Raw genomic sequence first — 23151 nt, forward strand, 5'->3', positions numbered from 1 at the left:
CAGCAGATGAATGGGGAGTTCCTGCCATGGCTCAGCAGAAGCAAATCTGCCTAGCATCCATGAGCACACAGGTTTGATCCCTGGCCTTGCTCAATGGGTTAAGGATCCAGCATTGCCGTGAGCTATGATGTAGATCACAGATGCGGCTCAGATCTGGCATTGCTGTTGCTGAAGCATAAGCCGGTGGCTACAGCTCTGATTTGACCCCTAGCCTGGGAACCTCCGTGTGCCGTGGGTGCAGCCCTAAAAAGACAAAAAAAAAAAAAAAAAAAAACCCACAGATGAATGGATTAAGATGTGGTACCTATATACAATGGAATACTGCTCAGCCATAAAAATGGACAAAATAATGCCATTTGCTGCTACACAGATGCAATTAGAGATTCTCATACTAAAAGAAGTCAGAAAGAGAAGTACAGATACCCTATACCACTTATATGTGGAATCTAAAATATGACCCAAATGAACTTGTATATATATACAACAGAAACAGACTCACAGACCTGGATAGCAGACTTGTGGTTGCCAAGAGGGAGGGAGAGGGAGTGGGATGGACTGGGAGTTCAGAGTTAATAGATACAAACTGCTACATTTAGAATGTATAGACAATGAGGCCCTGCTGTATAGCACAGGGAACTACATTCAGTCTCTTAGGATATAGAACGACGGAAAATAATATGAGAATAAGAATATATATATATATGTATACACACACACACACACATATATATATATATGCATGACTGGGTCCCTATGCTGTACAGCAGAAATTGATACAACACTGTAAATCAAATATACTCTAATAAAATTTTTTAAATTTAAAAAAATTAAAAATAAAACAACACAAATAGGGATTTCCCATCATGGTGCAACAGAAACGAATCCGACCAGGAACCATGAGGTTGCGGGTTGGATCCCTGACCTCGCTCAGGGGGTTAAGGATCTGGCATTGCCATGAGATGTGGCGTAGGTCACAGACATGGCTTGGATCTAGCATTGCTGTGGCTCTGGCATAGGCCGGCAGCAACAGCTCCGATTAGACCTCGAGCCTGGGAACCTCCATATGCCACAGGTGCAGGCTTAAAAGGACAAAAAGACAAAAAGACCAAAAAAAAAAAAATTATACAACACAAATAGAAAAAACAAAAACAAAACCTAAGTATAGAACTATCATATGACTCAGCAGTTTTATAACTGGGCATCTATCCTAGAGAAATGAAAACTATGTTCACGCTAAAATCTGTACACATGGAGTTCCCTGGTAGCCCGGCAGGTTGAGGATCTGCCATTGTCACTGCTATGGCATGGCTTCAATCCCTTGCCAAAGAACCTCTGCATGCTGCATACACAGCTAAAATAAATAAATTTGTAAAGAAAAATCTGTACACAAATGTTCATAACTTTATCTCCAATAGCCAAAAAGCTGGGATCAACCTAGATGTCCTTTAAAAGGTGAATGGTTGAACAAACCATGGTAATCCATACCATGGAATATTTACTAATTAGCAATAAAAAGGAATGAGCAGTTGATAAACTCAATCCTGATGAGTCTTCAGAGAATTATTCTGAATGAAAACAGCCAGTTCCAAAATGTTAATTACCATATAATTACAAAGTACAGTAAAACCTTTAAACATGAAAATGTTATCATGAGGTGATTTATAATGGAAAACATTTAACATGTAAATATTTAACTCTATGAGAATGGTTAAAATATAAAACGGAGTTTTATGCAAGAAAAAGAATGCTCACAATTGCAAACTATGCAAAATATTGCATTAACTCTATAACAGGCGCAATAAAATAGTAAGACAATTCCAATGTTGTCCTCCTTGAGAAAAAAATAATAATGAATTGTTTTTTTCTCTGTCTACTTCTTAGTTTATCTAAATTGCCAGCAATGACCAAAAGAACTTTTCTTACCAGAAAAATAATATGTATTAATAAAAATCACAACAAAGGATGGTTAAATAGGTTAGCTATAAAATGAAATAATACAAAAGCATAAGTATTCTACAACTTTGTCTCTTTTAATGTATAACAATACTCAATATATATTCTAATTTTAAAAAAAATTAGATATCCATAAGTTCAAAATCTTTTTTCTTTAAAATGTGTACTTGAAAGTGTATGTGTAAATGTGATGTAAAGGTGTATGAGTGTGTATGAAGGTTAGTAAGAGTGAGTGAAAATGAGAGTGTGTATCAGTGTGTGTTAATGACTATGTAACATAAAAGTGTAATTATGTGTGGCTATTTGTGAATACATGTATGAATGTGTGTTATCTAGGCTGTGTTATCATGAAAACTTTTATTTCCTTACTTTTTATCTATAGATGCCATTTTTTCCCTTTTATTACATTTTTGTTTGCATTTTTCTATCTTCTGATTAGCTTCCAAAGGGACATAGCATGTTTAAAATTAGAAGAAAAAAAAATAAAGATATTTAAAAAGAGGAAACTTGGCTATTTACTCTCAGAGCACAATTCTGTGTGTATATATATATTTATAAATACATATAAAAATATAAATAGATATAGTTTTTGGCTATGCCTGCAGTGTGCATAAGTTTCCCAGTGAGGCACTGAACCCGTGCCACAGCAATGACAACGCCAGATCTTTAACTGCTGGGCCACCAGGGAACTAACTATGCCCTGGCTATTTAAAAGGCAATATTTTAACATGATCTTTTGTGTGGATCCAATTAAATTTATCTTCTTATCTCATAAAAAGAGTACAATCCTGGAAACATAGCTAATTAAAGTCTTTTCAGATATATTACTTTAAAAGTATTTAGCTAGATTTGGGGGATGTGGCACCTACAAAAAAATATGTATTATATTGAAAGATTTTCAGCTGCTCATATTATCTTGTAACTACCACTGACAACTAAACTAAATAAACCAAGAAGGGCAGTTTTTGTACGTTAGTATAGCTGTTTCATAATTATCATGAACTTCATTATTACTCATTGCCATTATTTAATGAGCATTTACCCACACCATGAACTACCTATCTCTGTGTATAATTCCCTATGAGGCAGCAGTTACTATCATCATCGCAATTTATAGTTGAAGAAACTGGTCCAGGGTCACGCAGACCTATCATACAGCGCTTGAGCAAAAATGTAAACTGTTTTCTCTGACCTTAATATCCCTGCTATACTGCTGCATACTTTCACTCAATGCAATGGGCTAACAGCATTAAAATAAAAGAGAAAAAAATACATAAAACACACACTGGCTAATTTGTGTATTTTTAAAATAATGACTAAGAAAATAGAATTTCCTCATTTCTTTCTTGCTACAAACCACATTTTTACCAACCTTTCTGAGGAAGCTAAAAAAAAACCTTGCTTAATCATTACCTGTCATATATTACATCTGCTTAGACTCAAACTGTGGTCTATGGTCCACTTGAATGCTCCATCAGAGCATTTACTTTTATTTCATATATGAAGATAAATGAGGGTAATCACTACTAACAATCAAAAAATAATTCTGACACTTTAGTACCACCTTAAAAGTGCAGAAGATACATAGTGAAATCAGTGTTTTAGCAAGTGATTAAGAAGAAAACCAAACATAGAATATCAGCGCATTTTGCTATTTCTGAACATGCTTCTCATTTTAGCTTCCTTTTTCATGTTGCAAATTTTCCAGATCCCAAATTTTACCCATATAGATCATTTACAGCAAATAATTTTTGCCTCTGATAATTTAACAGAATTCTGCCCAAGTCAGTGGGCAAAAGAAGAGAAAATATGCCATTATTCTTCATGGAGTACATTTATTCCATAAAGCCAAGTTTACAGAAAATGTGAAAAGAGAAACCCAGACTGCCTTTATCTGCCATTACCTACTCTTACTGCCTTCTATGGAAGAAAAATCATCAGACTCTTAATATGCCTCCACTGAAGGGATTCATTCTTTCTTTTATATATTTGACAACTCAACAAACATTTCTCAAGGATCTATTGTCCATCACATATTGTTCTAAGTGTTGGCCATAAAGACGTTTCTAAATTGAACAAGGGCTTCAAAAATCACATACTTAGATGTAAGACAGCATTGAGCAGATTTCCCCAAAGTCTGTTCACTGAAACACTTATCTGTAAAGGAAAATGTAAAGTGAGTAGTGGAAGCAAGGTAAAAGGAACGAGCATACCAACAGAATCCCTTGGTCAGTAAGTTCAGAACTCTACATTTCACATTCCCTAACCAAAGGGTCACACAACGCATTCACTTTCACACTGATGGAACAAGATACCTCTCTAACCTTCACCTTTTCAAAAATTAATTGAACTAGGAACACAGGTTTAACAGACCGTGAGTAGCTGAGAAACTGTGCTCTGCAGATCATATTTTGGGAAAGGCTGGGACATACTTTTTCTTGCTCAAGGCCGTGGATTTTTAGATCTGTATCTATCTGCAAACTACAGCTGTGGTTTGCAGTTTCTGCTAACATCTCATTGATACATGTTTTCCTATTTGTTTTTCTCTGTGAGTTTCCTCTATTTCAGAAGTTTGGTCATTTGAATTTCAACAAAACTGACTACACTAAGGTATATAGTATTTCATGATGGTTGTGAAACTCTTATTTTAAAGGAAAATATAAAGCAATAACTCTAAAATGAAGTCTTTCTATCTATGCCCACAATTGACCGGACAAAACAATTTAAAATTTAAACTGTACACATATTTCCCAGGTGAACTGTTAAAATCATTTGGGAAATTTTTTTAAAATATAAGCTTTTGAGTCGTACTCCAGACTTACTTGCTGGAGACCACTGAACAGCTGAACTCCGCAGAAGGCAAATAGCTGTGGACACAGAGTTCTAAAGTACAGGGTCTCCTTCAAAGACAGGATATTCATGTTATTCTATGAACAACTGCACTAGGTCCTAAGGGTACCCCCCTTGATATCACTAAGAAGATAACCTCATCATTGCCTAGGCCTATTCTTGCCCACAAATCTTGTCACCTTCCTTAATCCTACCAATACTAATCTGGTCACCTTCTCCAGTAATCTCATCACCTTCCTTAATAAAAGTCATGTGGGCTAAAGCCTAGGCACCTTTGGTTCTGTGGAAACAGAGTGCCCCCTGGTCCCCCACTTTCTAAATGTAAAGTAGTCTTGTGTGTTTTGTTATATCTCGCCATTCCTCTTCCAGGATTCCTCATTTCCCTGCAGCACTGGACACGGCACTTACTGAATTAGTATCTCTATGGGGCATTAAATAAGGGTAGCAACCATCCAGGATAATTCATAGTATTTAGAAAGTTTGGGGGACAGTAAAGTGCCTCTGATATTAAAAATTGTGATAGTTTATGTTTTGTTTTATGGGGTTTTTTGGCCACTCCACAGCATGTGGAATTCCTGGGCCACAGATCAGATCTGAGCCACAGCTGTGATTTATGCCACAGCTGCAGCAACACTGGATCCTTAATCCACTGTGCTGGGCAAGGGAATCAAACCTGTGTCCCGGTGCTCCAGAGATGCCGCTGATCCTGTTGTGCCACAGCAGGAACTCCAAAAATTGTGATAGTTTCATCTGGAGCACTAGTTATCTCTAGCTCTTTTACTGTGTGTATTTAATTTTAAATTTTTTGAATAATTTGTTTTATTACACTATTTTATCTTTTAACCTAAGAAATCACCTCTCCTCTTTATTTCATTACAGTAAAACTTAAATATAAGAAAAATAAGTGTGATTTCTATAAGGAAGAAGCAATATCAAGAAGCAAGAACACTCAGAGACCAAGCAAAATTAAAGCATCCTTTTTGAATTGGTAGCTGAAAAACTCTACGACTCTTGGCCCTCTGTACTCTCCAATCTAGGCAAGCATTCCATGTTTTAAAAAAATGCAACAACAATAAAAAACCTTACAAATAGAAGACAAAGATAAAACAGTAACTAAAAATTAAATCCAACTTTGAGTCCTGCTCTAACCATTTTCCTAGTTCAACTTTTTTGGGGAGTCGCTCTGTGTAAGCAAAGTCCTTTGATGCAGAAATCTCTGTGAAATACCATTTCTAAAACATTAGAAATTTAGTGATGAAGCAAATGGCAAGTGTTGAGAGCTACCTCTCTTTGAGAGTAAAGAATGGAAAAGAGAAACAAGAAAATAATACAGCTTAGGAAAACTGATCCAACCATTAGTCAATAAAGAAAAAGGGCTTTACTGGATTTAATAATTACTTCTCTACAAGCCCTAACTATTTACTAATCACCCCCATCCTAAAGTCTCAATGAAAAGAAAAAAGTATTTTGCTTAGAAACATTAAACTAACACTCATCCAAAGGAAATTAAAAAGTGCTTGGAAGAAGATAAATAAATCTTTACTATATAACATTTTATTTATTACATTTTTTAAAATACTTAGAAGTTATATTAAAATATATTGTTATATTAATGGTTGTTAAAATATATCAAAAGTAATGATTTACTTGAAAATGTTTTATGACATTATTCTATTTTCAGGTTAATGTATACCAAATTTAGCCCTTTGAAGCATTAATTTCCCTTAAATTTAATTCTTTCTTTTGTGTGCGTATCCAATAAAAACAAACAAAACTTCCCTATGATGTTATTATTTCCATTCAAAGTTAGATAAGCTCCTCTAACCCTTATGTCTCCATTAAAACTTCCCCTAAATAATACTTTCTCAAACCTACTTAAATTTATTTAAAGAACAATAGAAAATTCAAGCTATTTCCACATATTCTTTTCTACCTTTTTGCTAACTCTTAACCTCCTCTTCTGTTATTCTCACACCTGTGGAAATTACATATGCTTATCCTATTTCATATTTTGTTATCTTCTACTTACTATATTACTTTAATCTCCTTTTACAGAGATCATCTCATCCAAGCTGAGCCCCGACTTTGGTTTCCCTCAAGTTCAAAATAAACCGTAACAAAAAAAAAAAAAAACATACTGAGTTCCCATTGTGGCTCAGTGGTTAAAGAATCCGACTAGGAACCATGAGGTTGCGGGTTCAGTCCCTGCCCTTGCTCAGTGGGTTAAGGATCCGACATTGCAGTGAGCTGTGGTGTAGTTTGCAGACACAGCTCAGATCCCTAGTTGCTGTGGCTGTGGCATAGGCTGGCAGCTACAGCTCCAATTAGACCCCTAGTCTAGGAACCTCCGTACGCCGTGGGTGCAGGTCTAGAAAAGACAAAAAAAAAATTCAAGGAAATAATATATTAATTTTCTCAATGTCAGTTTCAAATTAAATTACATGTACAATTTCAATTAATAATATGATTTCTTAAATATTCAGTCTTCTTCATTCTCCTTAGAAAGCTGGACAAATAACACAGATTTTCAGTTACAGGATCCCCTGTTTTCAAAAGTGGATTAATTCACTTGAGCAGACGAGTTACTGTGTTTTAACGATAATACAGACTATTAAAATTGGCTATGTGAAATTAGGGAATAAATGGTTTAAATTCATAAAAATATTGAAATTTTCAATATACCTAGTTAACCTACTATGAGTAATAATTTTTTTAAATATTGAGTAAAACAAAACTAATATTAATTTTAGCTGTTATTGACCATCTATGAGAGCACTAAAAAGTCATCACTTCACCTCTTGTCCTAAGGTTCTTCATTGTAAAACAACAGTTTTACAATTTCTAACATTCCTTCTGTTTGCAAATGTCCAGGTTTCTTTACATACGTAATGTAATTTCAGTCCCGAGCTTTGTATCTGTTATACTATAAACACCTGCACACACACAAACACAAACACACTACAATGAAATCTCTATTAAAGAAAATGTTCATGAAAAAAAGTGTAAAAATTTCAAAATAGCAACCAGACATTTTCATACACCGACTGTGGGAGGGTAATGGTATACCCCTTCCTAAAAATCAGTGTGACATTATCTCTCAAAAATTACAATGAGGGGAGTTCCCGTCGTGGCGCAGTGGTTAACGAATCAGACTAGGAACCATGAGGTTGCGGGTTCGGTCCCTGCCCTTGCTCAGTGGGTTAATGATCTGGCATTGCCGTGAGCTGTGGTGTGGGTTGCAGACGCGGCTCAGATCCCGCGTTGCTGTGGCTCTGGCGTAGGCCAGTGGTTACAGCTCCGATTAGACCCCTAGCCTGGGAACCTCCATATACCGCAGGAGTGGCCAAGAAATAGCTAAAAAAGACAAAAAAAAAATTACAATGAGGAAGCCCTTCAAGCCAATATTTTCATTTCTAGGAATGAAGACTAAAGAATGACTTGCACATTTACATAAGCAAATATGTCTAAAGATATGCTGCAACAGTACAGTAGATATATATACCATGCAGTTCACACTTAAGTCCAAACCTGAATTCTTGATTTCCACTCCTAATTCTGTTCTACTAAGGCTATCACATTCTAGTAAATGACTCTAGTTGGTCAAGCCAAATATGAATGAGTCATTATTCATTCCTTCTTTCTAATCAATCCACTAGAAAGTCCCTTCTCCTTTTTCCTTTAATATACATTGAAAATCAGTCACTCCTCTAGATCTCTAGTGTTACCCACCCAGTAACACCTTTACTGCTCACCTGAACTACAGTAAAAATCTCCTGGGCAGGAGTTCCCGTCGTGGCACAGTGGTTAACGAATCCAACTTGGAACCATGAGGTTGAGGGTTTGATCCTCGGCCTTGCTCAATGGGTTAAGGTTCCGGTGTTGCTGTGAGCTGTGGTGTAGGTCGAAGATGAGGCTCGGATCCTGAGTTGCTGTGGCTCTGGCATAGGCCAGTGGCTACACCTCTAACTAGACCCCTAGCCTGGGAACCTCCATATGCCACAGGAGTGGCCCTAGAAAAGGCAAAAAGCGACAATTTCTAAAACCTACCATACTGTTCTCTGCTCTAAGGCCTTTGACCATTTTTTCTCTGGCCTGGAAACCATCTTCCAAAGCTAGCTCTTCATTATCCAGTTTTTATCACAATAGCCTTCCCCTGCCCCAGTACACTATTACTTCACAGGATTTGTTCACATATACAGTCTTCAGTTATCAGCTATCCTGGCTTCACTCTTCAGTTATCTTGTTTGTTTATTTTGTATTTCCTCCTACTAGTATACAAAACCCAGACGGCATGTAACTGTTTCACTGCTATTATTTCAGCACCATGCACAGTTAACATTAATAAATATGCACTGTATGAATGGCAGAATAACATAAAGCAATCTAAGTTTTTCCTTGTTATTTGCCACATATAAGCTTTTATTCAAATTATGCCAATGTAGTGTAAAAGTTTTACATACAGATCAGCCAATTCCTCTATTTAATCTACGTCAACTAAAGTAAGGAAAAATATCAATATGAATTTGCTGAAAACCTGCACAATATACAATAATGTACTAAAAGTTTATCGTTTATGGTGTTCTCATTGTGGCACAGGGAAAACAAATCCGACTAGTATCCATAAGGATGCGGCTTCGATCCCTGGGCTCGCTCAGTGGGTCAGGTATCTGGTCTTGCCATGAGCTGTGGTGTAGGTCACAGACACAGCTCAGATCCCCCGTTGCCGTGGCTGGAAGCTATAGCTCCAATTCAACCCCTAGCCTAGGAACTTTCATATGCTGCAGGTACAGCCTTAAAATAAATAAATAAATAAAATAAAAGTTTATAGTCTAGCTTCAGCAATCCTCTTGGCTTCATCTCTGGTCACACACACACAGCTTAATTGATGGCCAGTTCCCTTTGGGAATTATAAATTGTTCAGATTCACTGCAACTCAACATGTGTATGGCAAGAAATGAAGCTAAGAAGACTGCTAAGGGCACTTCAGGCTTTTGCACTGAAGTAGGTGTTTATGTTTCAGTTTATAGAGTCAAAGATTTTTTTAACAAAGTCTGGATACTTTAAGAACAAGCCAGGGCATCTGACCAACTGGAACACTGAGGGATTAGATTCAGTACAAAGATCACCACCTAATCACTATAAACACAGTATTTTTGCTGTCATAGAATCAGTTTTGTATTTCTCGTGTGACAAACTAAAATTGAGATTTTCCATTATCATTAATATTTCAAAGATAGTATACTAAAGCCTACAGGTATATTCCTAAAACTACCCCAGAGAAAGTATGTGAAGTTGGCCTGATAAAATCTTGTGGAATTTTAAATACACTAGAATCAAATAACTGTTCTTTCTACTGATAACACATTTACCTTATCACATTCATTCCAAACTGTCCCACATTTTTAAAACATCCTGTCTTAATCCATATGCTTGCATATTCTATTTTTATTTCCAAAATCAAGTCTGCTTAATTAATTAGTACACTGCTAAAACCATGTTGCATGATATATACTTTGTTATTAAAAATATTTTCCTGGAGTTCCCGTCGTGGCTCAGTGGTTGGCGAACCCAACTAGCATCCATGAGGACGTGGGTTCGACCCCTGGCCTCACTCAATGGGTTACAGATCTGGTGTTGCAGTGAGCTGTGGTGTAGGTCGCAGACGTGGCTCAGAGCCCATGTTGCTGTGGCTGTGACATAGGCCAGCGGCTACAGCTCCAATTCGGCCCCTAGCCTGGGAACCTTCATGTGCCACTGGTGCAGCCCTAAAAGACAAAAAGTCAAAAATAAAATAAAATAAAATAAAATAAAATATCTTCCTATTTGTTGCTTTTCTAAGATTGGGAAATAAATCTTGGAAAATGTTAACACTTTAATATTAATTTTCAATATGAATACACATATAACCATCTTAACCCTTTTTTTTAATGGTAATAAAATAATGCCTATCGTGCAGCAGGCCCCAGTTCTCCCTTTTTCTTGCTATAAGCATTTTCCTCATTAACATCTCAAAGCTTCTGATTTTGCAGCCCTCTGATTTTATTTCAATATTTGTTATTAAAAGTCTCAGGAAGGACAAAAGTTAAAGTCTACTTTATTAGTACATTCCTCTGGCTCTACCATAATTGTTTTTCCATTAAAAAGGATTCTTCAGGGAGGGAAAAGAAAGAAATATAAATAATCAAACTTATTTCCTGTGCCTTTAAATAATATACTGACCAGAACAACACTTTAGGTAACTCATGAAGTTCTATGTCTCTAAACTAGAGGGTCAGAAATGAAGGTAGTTTCAGTTCTCAGGAAGAGCCCCACTTCTATAACACTCTTTCTCAAATCGGGAGTCAAGTCAGTGGTACAGAGCTATGAGTACAGCAAATGAAATCACAAAGGGAAAAACTAGAAATCTTAAAACCCCAATGAAGTTATACTACCTGTAAAGTAAAACAGGCCATGTCTTTTTTGAGGAAGCTTCTGTGTAATATGGGGAATGAATATTACATGATTAAAAACTTGGAGACCCACTGAGGCAATGAATAATGCACCATCTGCCTCTATAATCTCCTCCTTCACACAATTCACATCATAACAAAGCAGCGAGTAATGGAGGAGACTTAAGCCCCTACCCTTCTTACCATACCAGTGAGTCGAAACATAGAGCTAATGACCTAGTTCCATACCACATCTTAAATGAAAAGAAACAAAAACACAATAGAACTTACCTTCAAAAAGGGACCCCAATTGGTATCTTCCACTAAAAAATTTTGGCAATGAAAACACAAGTGCTCCCAGTCCTAACATAAAGGATGCAAAGGCAAGCCATCTTGGTTTGTGTCCTCTTTCACCAATGTATGATACAAATAAAGACAACAAGCAAAATGAGATATCATAGCTTGACGATATCAAGCCTGTCAGGGAACTCTTCAATTCGTAGCGCTTCTCAATAGTGGAAATGCTAATATTTACTAGGCCATTTACTACAATACCTAAAAGAGAAAAGAGGAAATTTATGTGCATTATTACAACTTTACTATACGGATTATGATTATTAACACGACATACAAAAGTTTGTTTTTTTCCTCAGACTTTTTTTTTTAGGGCCACACCTGTGGCATATGAAAGTTTCCAAGCTAGGGGTCTAATTGGAGGTACAGCTACTGACCAACACCACAGCCACAGCATTGCAGGATCCAAGTCTCATCTGCGACCTACACCACAGCTCACGGCAATGCTGGATTGTCAACCCACTGAGCAGGGCCGGGGATCAAATTCACATCCTCATGGATACCAGTTGGGTTCTTAACCTACTGAGCCACAACAGAAACTTCTCTTCTGATATTTTCAAATGTTCCAATTTTAAAAGTCTCAAAGTTTCAAAGCTAAACAACCCAAACATATCTCCTTACAAACCACTTTGCTTTTAAAGTATACACACTTGTGAACTTTCAGATGTTAAATCAAATTGATGCTTGTCACATACTGAATTACAGCTAATTTCATTTTTTCTTCAATGACAAACAAAAAGTCAAACTGGTAAAGTCTCATGAAGCTGGTTCAATAGAGAATTTCCAAGTATAGCATATTCCCATGTACTAGGAAAAGTACAAAATGTACAGGTGACTAAGGAGGTCAAATACTTAAAACTACTCAAATTACTCAATCTTTAAACATTTATAACATGAGATCCTTGTCTTGAAAAAAGGGAAATTGAGTTCTCAAACATCATTTTTCCTTTGAACACTCTTAGAGACATTAAAGTTACCATTCAAAAGTTTCTGGGGCAAAACCAAATATAAGCTAAAAGTCTTATTTCAACCACTGGCATTCTAAATTATAGGCAAAGTAACAGAAAAAAAAAACTTATACTTCATTTGCTCATTATAACTATGATAAAGGAATATAAGGTAAAAAAGGAAAAGCTGGTAGTTCCTATCATGGCTCAGTGGAAACGAAATCTGACTAATCCGTGAGGATGCAGGTTCAATCCCTGGCCTCACTCAATGGGTTAAGGATCCAGCGTTACTGTGAGTTGTGGTGTAAGCCAGTGGCTAGAGCTCTGATTTGACCCCTAGCCTGGGAACCTCCACATGCCTCAGGTGAGGCCCTAAGAAGGCAAAAAAAAAAAAAATTAAAAAAAAAGGGAAATGCTGGACAACCAATTTTGACTGGTTTAACAAAACTGTCCTGTTTGGATATAGATTAAATTTACAGAAGTTTAAACACTATAAACTGAAAATGAAAAGCACCTGATCAAATTTCAAAAATCTTAACTGGTTATTCCTTTTACTTAAGAAGTTACCATGAACTGTTTTCATTCATTAATTAACAGAATGTATCCAAACCATGATCTTCATAATCTCTTCAAATTTTGCTTTACCAAGACTATTAAAAAAGTATTTCAGGAGGAGTTCCCGTAGTGGCGCAGTGGTTAACGAATCCGACTAGGAACCATGAGGTTGCGGGTTCAATCCCTGCCCTTGCTCAGTGGGTTAACAATCCGGCATTGCCGTGAGCTGTGGTGTAGGTCGCAGACGCGGCTCGGATCCCGAGTTGCTGTGGCTCTGGTGTAGGCTGGTGTCAACAGCTCCGATTAGACCCCTAGCCAGTGAACCTCCATATGCCTCGGGAGCGGCCCAACAAATGGCAAAAGACAAAAAAAAAAAAAAAAGTATTTCAGGAGTACCTGACCTGGCTCAGTGGCAATGACCCTTAGTAGTATCCATAAGGATGTGGGTTCCATCCCTGGATTGGGGATCAGCATTGCCGTGAGCTGTGGTATAGGTCGGATCCTGCATTGTTGTGGCTGTGGCCAACAGCTGTAGCTCCAACTTGAACCCTACCGTGGGAACTTTCATATGCTGCACCTGCGGCCCTAAAAAGCAAAAAAAAAAAAAAAAAGGAAATGTATTTCATGAAAATTTATACAACTTTCGAAAGTCCTAACATGATTTTTACTTTTATGCCAATTTAATAAATCTATAAGCCAATTTATAATTCTTAATATTTTAAGACAAAATTTCTGAAGTACCTAGGAGTGATATATTTATAAGGAGATAAGACTATTTTAGATTTTGAAAACTTCTCACCCAAAAATCAACTCCCTAACACCCTTGCCACACTGATTAAAAGTTAGTCATTAGGATTGATTGCCTTTATGGTAAAACTTTTCTGAAAATGTAAATTTGCAAACTCTTGTGCAAATACAGCACTTTAAACCTACGATCCCAATGCGAATTTGTACTACCTAAGTTTCAAGAAGTCTGCTTAAAAAAAAAAAAAATTTCATGAAACACTGCATGCTATGTTTTCTATTGCAAATGCATGAAGAGGGGAAGCACATTAGGAAATCCTGTTTATCTTTGAGAAGTGCTGGGTTAAGTAAACACACTTGACAAGTTTTAGGGTTTGTTTGTTTGTTTGTTTGTTTGTTTTTAGGGCTGCACCTGCGACATATGGAGGTTCCTAGGCTGGGGTCAAATCATCAGAGCTGTACCCACCAGACTATATGACACAGCCACAGCAACACAGTATCCAAGCCGTGTCTGCAGTCTACACCACAGCTCAGGCAATACCAGATCCTTAACCCACAGAGCAAGGACAGGGATCAAACCTGTGTCCTCATGGATACTAGTCAGGTTTGTTAACATTGAGCCTTGACAGGAACACCCTGGGTCTTTTTTTTAATCAATTAATCACCTATTAACATATCATGGAAATGGCCTTCTCAAGGGTCATTTTTGAGAAACAGCATAATAATGTTTTTAGTCATTCAAACTTAAACTGAAATAAGAATTAACTTATGGGGTCATTCTAATCTCATTTTATACTTCTTAAATTGGAGAGTTCTAGTTAGAGTAGCTCCAGGCTAACCTTGAGACATTTTTCTATGAATATGCAAAATTACATATTCTGGAATAATACTGAAATTCCAGAACACATTTTAAGATGAAACACAAGAAATTTTTTACTTGTGTTCAATTTCTCTGAACTTTGCATTCTTTTGACACTAAGATGCTTCATAATCACTGATCTTGGACAACTAAAATCAAGATATTGAGAGAAAGCAACTTTGGTGGGGACCAGAAAGGTGGAAAAGGAAGTAACACCTGAACACAAAATTGTCCCTAGAAGAGCTGCAGGTGACTAGCAATCAACAAATATTTACTCAGCACCTAACCTGTGCAGGGACACTGAGTTCCTTTGAGACAGTGTAGCAGGAATAGGAACAGGAAAAATATATTTAGATTTAGTCTTCTGGTAATCATAAAAAAAAAAATTTTCCAGCCCTCCTCTTCCCCAATTTTTTTTTGGGGGGGGATTACATTTCTTTCAATCAATCCTTCACTGCCTCTTTACAACTTTAAACTATGATTCAAGTGACCAAAAAATATCTACATACCATCAAATTCTAACTAATTTTCAACATGTCCTTCAAGGTGCTCAACTTTAATGCCACCCTTCTTGTCACCTTACTGTAACTTCCCATTTCTTTGATTCTCTGCGTGTCTTCTTTCCTGAAACCCATTGTCCTTCTACCCTACTACTCACTCCTCCAAATCAGGCTTAGATTGCAAACTCCTGTGGGTATAAACCTGGATTTTATCAGTAACTCCCCAGGGCATCTAATGCTCCTCAGGGGAAAAAAAAAAAAAAAAAAAAAACAGATAAACGAGGTTAAAACGCCTTGCCAGTTAACGCTTAAAGCCTTTTCTGATTTACTCTCTGGGCTCTATTTGTGCCTCCAAAACACTAAAACTATACTCCCAAAACATGAATTCGTAGGTCTACTCTACCGTATCCTTTTTTTTTTTTTTTTTTGGTCTTTTCTTCAGAGCTGTAGCCACCGGCCTAAGCCAGAGCCACAGCAACTCGGCATCCGAGCCGCATCTTTAACCTACACCACAGCTCACGGCAACGCCGGATCCTTAACCCACTGAGCAAGGCCAGGGATCGAACCGGCAACCTCATGGTTCTTTGTCAGATTTGTTAACCACTGAGCCACGACGGGAACTCCTCTACTGTATACTTTCAACTACTTTTCCTTTGAGAACCACCCTACCCTCAACTGCAATTTTATTAATTCTTCTGTTTCAGAAATAATGTAAAAACATTCCTTTAATAAAAGGCTTTAGCAAAATGTATGCGTTTTGTACAGTGGACACCTCCCCTCTCCCCGCGCAGCTCGCCCTGACCAAACGTTTCCCCCAGGAAACATCCAGTAATTTCCATCTTCTTTCCAGAAATCGAATCTCCAAGACTGAAGTAGAACACTAGAGATAAAGAGCTAGTATGGCAAGTTTTAACTGTTGCGATAAAACAGAAGCCAAAATGTATAAGCCTGAATCTGCATGGCCAACGTCGGTGCGAGCGAGCGCTTGCAAATCCCAAGACTGGGGCCACCTCGCGGGGCTGACGACCACAGGGGCTCGGATCCGCCGCGCACCTGCCCTCTCCTCCCTGCCGGCTTCCGCGCGCTTCCTCGCCCTCAGCTCGCCCCTGTGCCTCCTGGAGCCGGCCTGGGACCTTACCTTGCGTGAGGGCCAAGAGGCAGTAGTGAAACAGAAAGCCCCGGGGTGTGTTGCAGCGCTGGAAACACTGGGGTTGGAAGTTGCCCCACCCGCAGGGCCCCTCCTCAAACTCGGACTGTGAGACTGGCCCGGACCCCTCCTGGGAGCCGGGGGTAGTTACTGAAGACAGAGGTAGGTCCGGGGACTTCTGAGGCTCCTTAGGCTGCGAATCCTCTCTCCGGATATTGGTGGTCAAGACAGAGACCTCGACATGAGACGGCGATGGAACCAAACGGCGCGGGGTGTCTGGGCTGGAAGCAACGAAAGCCGGGTTGTCGATGCCTTTGGAGCCCTTCATGATCAGGATGGGTCTTCCCCACTCTTGTGCGTCGGAGGGGCAAAAACCCGGGTCCCTCTCTGGCTCCTCCTCCGGGCAGGTGGCAGCGCCCCCTTGTGGGAAGACTTCCCGCCTGTGGGTCGTCCCTCTTCAGGGGCCGCAGCCGCTGCTGGGACCCTCTTCCGCGATTTCGCGGCCGCCGGCTGCGCGGAGCGCGAGCTTCTGACCTCTCTGGCTGTGTGATTGGCCCTAGGCCGCGCCTCACCTGTCGCTGCCCTGGCCAACAGGAAAGAGCGGCGTGGGCGTGCGGCCCTGAAGCCGCCGGAGGAGGAGGAGAGGCCCCCCAGTCCACCGCCCCCCTTCCCAGAGCCCAAGGACCAAGGACCAAATAGAGATTGTTTTGGGGCCCTAAAGCTCCCCCTGGGAGCTGCCAGCAAAGCTGTAAACAGTTGCATCAGGAAATATTCAAGAAAATAATCAGCGGTTTTCTCACTTACTGCTTACCAAACCAGGTTAGGTCTGGACTCCAAGAGTCAAGTGGTTACAGGTACAATACTTTGGATTCCATGAGCATGGTGGTAACACTTTTTACCTGTCACTTTCCCTAGAAATGGAAATCCTCACCCACCCTTCATCACAACAGTCATTAGCATCACAACATAACCACCTTTTAGCTTTCACTTCCCCAAAACTGAAGAAGTAGAAATTAAGAAACTTTAAAACCATATGTATACAATACTTTTTCGATTGTACACTGCATATCTTAAGATTAGCAATGCTGATACTCATGTAAATAATTTCTACCTGTGAATAAGAAAAACACTTTAATGAACACCATTATGCTAACTGTAGTTACAATTCATTTATTCATCAAAACATTCATTTTTTGAGTGCCAAACACTGTTCTGTTTTTGGGGTACAAGAGTGCCATAAAACCCAACAAACACCCCTACCCTGTGGTGCTTACATTCTAATGCGAGACAGACAATAAGTAATAAATATGTAACACATCTCTACAAATTCTATGGAGAAAAGTAAAGCTGGGACAGCCTGGAAAATGTGTGTTGGGGGAAGGGAAATAATTTGATTCAATTCTAAATAGGGTGGTTAAGGAAGGTCTCACTGAGAAGGTGACATCTAAGCAAAGACCTGGAGGAGGTAAGTAAGGGAGCCATTCTCTCCCAAAGATATACTAATACATCCCAAAGTAATGTATTTTAAACAAAAACATTTTTAAAACTATATATCCTCTATATCGCAATCTTGGAATGTTGCTCTTTTTCTAAACAAATTGTTTATTCCAATAAGGAACATAATAAAAACCACAAATATTTTCTTTTGGCTACATAGTCAGGGCTACATACCCAAAGCTATTATGCTTCATGAGACTGCAGATTGCTAAGGAACTTACTTCCTCAAATTGAATTGTTGGTTATAAAACATCTCAAAAAATATATCTGAACTATCCTAAGCCAAGTTACTAGAGGTCTCGGATGTTACTGGATACTATAGTGCTGTACATCATTTTCAATACATTAGTATTATTCATTTACAAGGGTTCTTTCACTGAAAGTTAGAGTACTTCACTAAATATTAATAAATCATGCTATCAAGTTCTAGAGATAGTTTTCAAGTCTTCCTATCCTCATTTAACCCTCGGCTGATTGCCTGCCCAAGATTCTAAATTTGGTGCTAATACTTCTCAAATAGCAATGATTTGATAGCATATGATGGTCATATCCTTGAGTAGCCTTAAACCCAGAGAAGAGAATACAGTGATGGAAAGTTTACCTCTCATCCTGAAACAAGATTTTTTTATTTATTAGAACCACAGACAGTAGGCTCACTTAAATTGGCTTAGGGGAATGTCTTTCAAACACTGCTACTTCTTAATGAAATAAATTAGAATTCAGAAGAAAGGAAATACATAATAGTACATGACACATGAGTACTATGCGAAAATTTTGTTTCAGTTATGTATGACTAATTTACTGAGTGGAGGGGGTTGAGATATAAAATATTTATCTTACTTTGAACAGACATAAATCCTGTTCTTTATTCCCTCACAGTCAAAAGTCTAAAATGACGTAGAACCTAGAGAAAGAACAGAAGTAGGAACCAACTTTTTTATTTTTTTAAATGTATTTATATATTTTTTGTTTTTTAGGGCCACACCCGTGGCACATAGAAGTTCCCATATTTGCGACATATAGAATTCAAATCAGAGCTACAGCTGCCAGCCTACACCATAGCCACGGCAACGGGGTATCTGAGCAGCATCTGCAACCTATGGCCACACCTCACAGCAATGCCAGATTGTTGATCCACTGAGCGAGGCCAGGGATCAAATCTGCATCCTCACAGATACTAGTCAAATTCGTTTCCACTGTGCCAGGACAGGAGCTCGGGACCTAGCATTTTTAAAATATCTGCTATATATTTCATTATTAATCTTTACAAGAGCAGTATTTATCATTATCTACATTTTACATGTTAAAGAAACTATATTCCAGAGAGGATTAGTAACACTTCCAAAGTGTTATGCCTAATAAATAACTAACCACTTGTTAAGGACTTGAATTTAGTTCTCTCAGATATCTTCCCTGGGCTTGGATTTTCTATTAATTGCTACAGGCTGCCTTTGTGGTTAGAATTATTGCATAGCAAATTCTAAGAGATTAAAACTCATATTTATCTCAGGTTGATGAGGTTTAGAAGAATAATGCCACTCTGAATTCCCCAGATTTTGCAGATATTCGAATTGGGCTTGGTATATAATCCTCCTAGGCCTTCTTTCAAAAAAAAAAAAAAAGCGTCAATAAAAATAAACTCAAAGTGGTGTTTAAAAGTGTAAATTGATATGATCACCACTTTATTTAGGAAACGAGTTAATTTAAGCAAGAGCAAAGTTTGCTTCGATGAGATGTAAATACAATCATGGCTTCAGACTATTTTGCATCTGTGAATGAACAGATTCAAACTATACTATCAAAATCGAAAGAGCATAATCATCATGAACTTAAATCCATACTAAGAAGAAATCTCTACTCTTTCAGTGATAGAGTTTTGTTAAAATATTCACACAAGTGCTATTGCTTCATCTTGAGTACTTCTTGCTCTTCCTGAAAGTGTTAACACTTTCCTGTTCCCTTATATCCTTTATGCTGCAATTTTAAAAGGAAGGGGGTTCAGGTTTGCAACAAACACAAAACAAAACAACTTCATAGGTTTGGTCCAATAATTATGTGGAAAATTGTCATTTTAAAATTCATTGGTCAATCTTGGGTAAATCTAGAGAACATAGTCAAAATACTATTTTATGTTTCAGAATGTAATTAATAAATTGCTATTATTTTAGCAGGTTTTATTTGCTATGTTTTTAAAGGGTGGAGAATGGGAGAAAGAACAGTATCCACATTTTAAAGTAAAATTCCAGCAATGTACACAGAGGCAGATATCCCTGCCTATGAGTAGTATTTCTGGCCTGTGCAGTAGGTCTTCCCTATCAGACATTGGGGTAACCAAGGTAAAATAAATAGCTTAATGACAGAAGCATTCAAGATTATCCCACCAACTCCCCTTGCTCTGATTCTGTGCTTAAAAACCGTCTATTGATTATGTTTTTGCCTTCCATGTAGATACGCCTATAGGACAAAATTATACTTATATGCCCATCTTGAATACTTTGTCATATTCCTTTCTGTTTGCTTCTAATGCTTTATTAGTTTCCCTCCAGTTTCATACTGGATGTGAAACCTCTAATAGTATAACACTATGAGGCTCATAGAATACTAAAATTAGAGGCATCTTGAGGGACCCTGAATAGGAAGATGGTCAAATGCAGATATTTTTGAGGTAATTTAAAATCCAAGCATTAAAGATTTATTAACACCACTAGATCTTATATTAACTAAATAAACATATAAAAGCAATGAAGCAATCTAAGGGACCATCCTAGTATATTCCACTTACCTTTTACATGTTATATGCTCTACAAAATGTATAATTAAAAATAATAAAGTATACCTAAGAAAAAATTTAATGCTGAACTAGATTTGAATTGCAGTTACACAGAAAAATATATTTATATTGAGAAGAAATGCCACTATATTTTTCTTTTAGTAATATTAATCATAAATTATTGAGATTCATCCATAAACATGACTAATAATAATATTAAAAGAAAACATGTAAACATTTAATACAATAATCCAAAAAAATATCTAACCCAGTAGGAAGTAGAAAATGATGTGCTAGTATAAAATTTATAATATAGTATTAAGCTTTTCACTAATTGTCATTATAATTTATTAGAAATACTATGAGCTCTATAAAAGCATACTTACAATTAAATATCACAACATTAGATACAGTGAAGAAAGCATAATTGGATTTATATATTAAAAAATGCTTTAAACTAGAAGAAATTATCCTACTTTAAATTAGTAATTAGGATATTATTTTAAAACATATTTCTTTCCACTCAAGATCTAATTTTGAGGACTGGAAACAGTCTTCAACATGCTATGATTCTCTAGGATATATGTAATCATAGTGTCATAATCATAATAAATGCTATCTTTACTAAACAGAGCAAGAGCCATACTGCCACTCTTGATAGTCCCATCACGCCCACAATTTAACCACTATCTGCTCTTAACAAAGGAAAGGAGATAATTAAGGTTAGTGAAACTTAGATTTATAAAATTATTTAGATATCAAAGATTTCATTTGTTCCAAAAGCCTTCTTCTAGCAAGACTAATGTCAAATATACCCAAAACTCAGTGTAATCACAAGCAGATAAAGCAATACCAGCCAGTAAGGAATTTTCATATATTCTTTCATAATAATCTTTTCATAAGTTACTGGCAGTAGGGAGAAGTCTGTTGTGAGTTTGAGAGAGCTGGCAAGCTATTAATTAGCAAAATAATTTACTTATAAGTAAGAGTTTTAATGACAGAGTTCAAGGCAATAGAGATAGGTAAACCAAAACAAAAACAAGGCAAACCAAAAAACCTTTACATTTCTATTTTACAACTTATGAAAGCTCTCAGAGCATGTGCCTATAGGACAAGGTCAAAGATTTTTATATCCTAAAAAAAGAGATATAAAAATAGAGAATTGCTTAAGTGAGTATCAGAGAAATGTCACAGAATCAACTGTTTACTCTTTGATTAAGAGGAAGTACAAAGATCTCCATACTCCAGCTTATCAGGAGAAATGAACATTTCCTAGACCAGAAAAAGAAGATAATACTGAAGAACTATAAGAAGTAAAATCTTCTGAGGCAGTGGAGAAACAAAGATATATTTTTCAAAAAAAAGAAAAACAACAACAACAAAAAAAAAAACATGACAATGGATTAAAAAAAAAAAAAAAACTGGCATTTAAAGAACAATCAGTAAAGGGACTTTCACTTCCACCCAGTAGCAGAAACTGGATTTAACCTCAACTTGAAACACCCAAAAGAAGAAGAAAAATATATGAAAGCAAAAAAGGTTTTCAAGACACTGGATATCAGGTAATGAAGGACAGTTATCTCTATGAGATGGGAAGCAAACTGGATGAGCAGTTTACTGCCTTGAAAAAGTTTTCAAGTGATGGTATGGGTGGGTGGGGCAGGATGTAAGATCCATAGAAAAACTGGCAAACTGAGTTGAGACAAAGCTGAAGGTCTAAAACAGCTAGAATGTGCAGGACAGAGTACTGGAGAGGAGAAAGCTGGACAGAGTTGATGTGCAGAGGGTTCCCTTTAGATTCAGCACGGTACAGAGAGCACATGTGTGTGAAGAAACCCTTGTAGTTCAGGGAAAGAACCATCTAAAGGGATTAGAGAGACCGTGGCCAGTATTCAGACAAAGCAACATGAAGGTGAACTAAAGAAATTCTTAGACAAAAAACTGAAATAATTCATCACCCATAGTACCTGGGTGCATGTAGAAGAGCTTCAGGCTAAAGGAAAATGATACCAAGTGGAAATAATGACTTAAAGCAATAAAGAACATTAGAAATGAGGAGAAGGAGCTCAAGACCCATGAAGAAATATGTGTGATTTTTAAAATTATTTTTCATTCTCTTTAAATGATAATTCACTGTTTAAACAAAAATACAGAAGTATGTAAAGGCACAATGTATGCCAACAACACTGCAAAGATTAGGTAAACAGAAATGAAAGTATGCTGTTGTAAATGTCTTATGTGTGAAGTGATACCATATCAAGGGTAATGTATGATAATGATTTATACCATGAATCCTAGAGCAGCCTCTAAAATAGGAACAAAAATAAAAAGTCAAGAAAGCAAAATAAAGTGGAATCATAAAAAAATACTCAACCCAAAAGAAGGCAGAAAAGGACATCAAACAGAATAAAAATGGATAAGACATAAAGAAAACAAGCAACAAGGTGATGATTTACCTATCTTAATAATCCCACTAAATATAGGTAAACATTACAACTAAAAGAAAAGGATGATCGGGTCTGATATGAAAAACAAGAACCAATTAAA

The 23151-nt window shown here is 37.2% G+C and overlaps 1 protein-coding gene across 1 annotated transcript in view; it reads right to left on the reverse strand.

Annotated features, from left to right (window-relative positions):
• SLCO4C1 (solute carrier organic anion transporter family member 4C1) overlaps positions 1 to 16980 on the reverse strand; it is a 69114-nt gene extending 52134 nt beyond the window's left edge. The window contains exons 1-2 of the mRNA XM_047778366.1: positions 16329 to 16980; positions 11523 to 11786 (exon numbers count right to left, since the gene is read on the reverse strand). Of these exons, the coding sequence (XP_047634322.1) occupies positions 11523 to 11786; positions 16329 to 16665 (601 nt within the window). The 5' untranslated portion in view covers positions 16666 to 16980. The remainder of the gene's footprint in view (positions 1 to 11522; positions 11787 to 16328) is intronic.
• Positions 16981 to 23151: the final 6171 nt, after the last annotated feature.

This window comes from Phacochoerus africanus, chromosome 4 (assembly GCF_016906955.1).
Source record: "Phacochoerus africanus isolate WHEZ1 chromosome 4, ROS_Pafr_v1, whole genome shotgun sequence".
NCBI classification, from domain to species: Eukaryota; Metazoa; Chordata; class Mammalia; order Artiodactyla; family Suidae; genus Phacochoerus; species Phacochoerus africanus.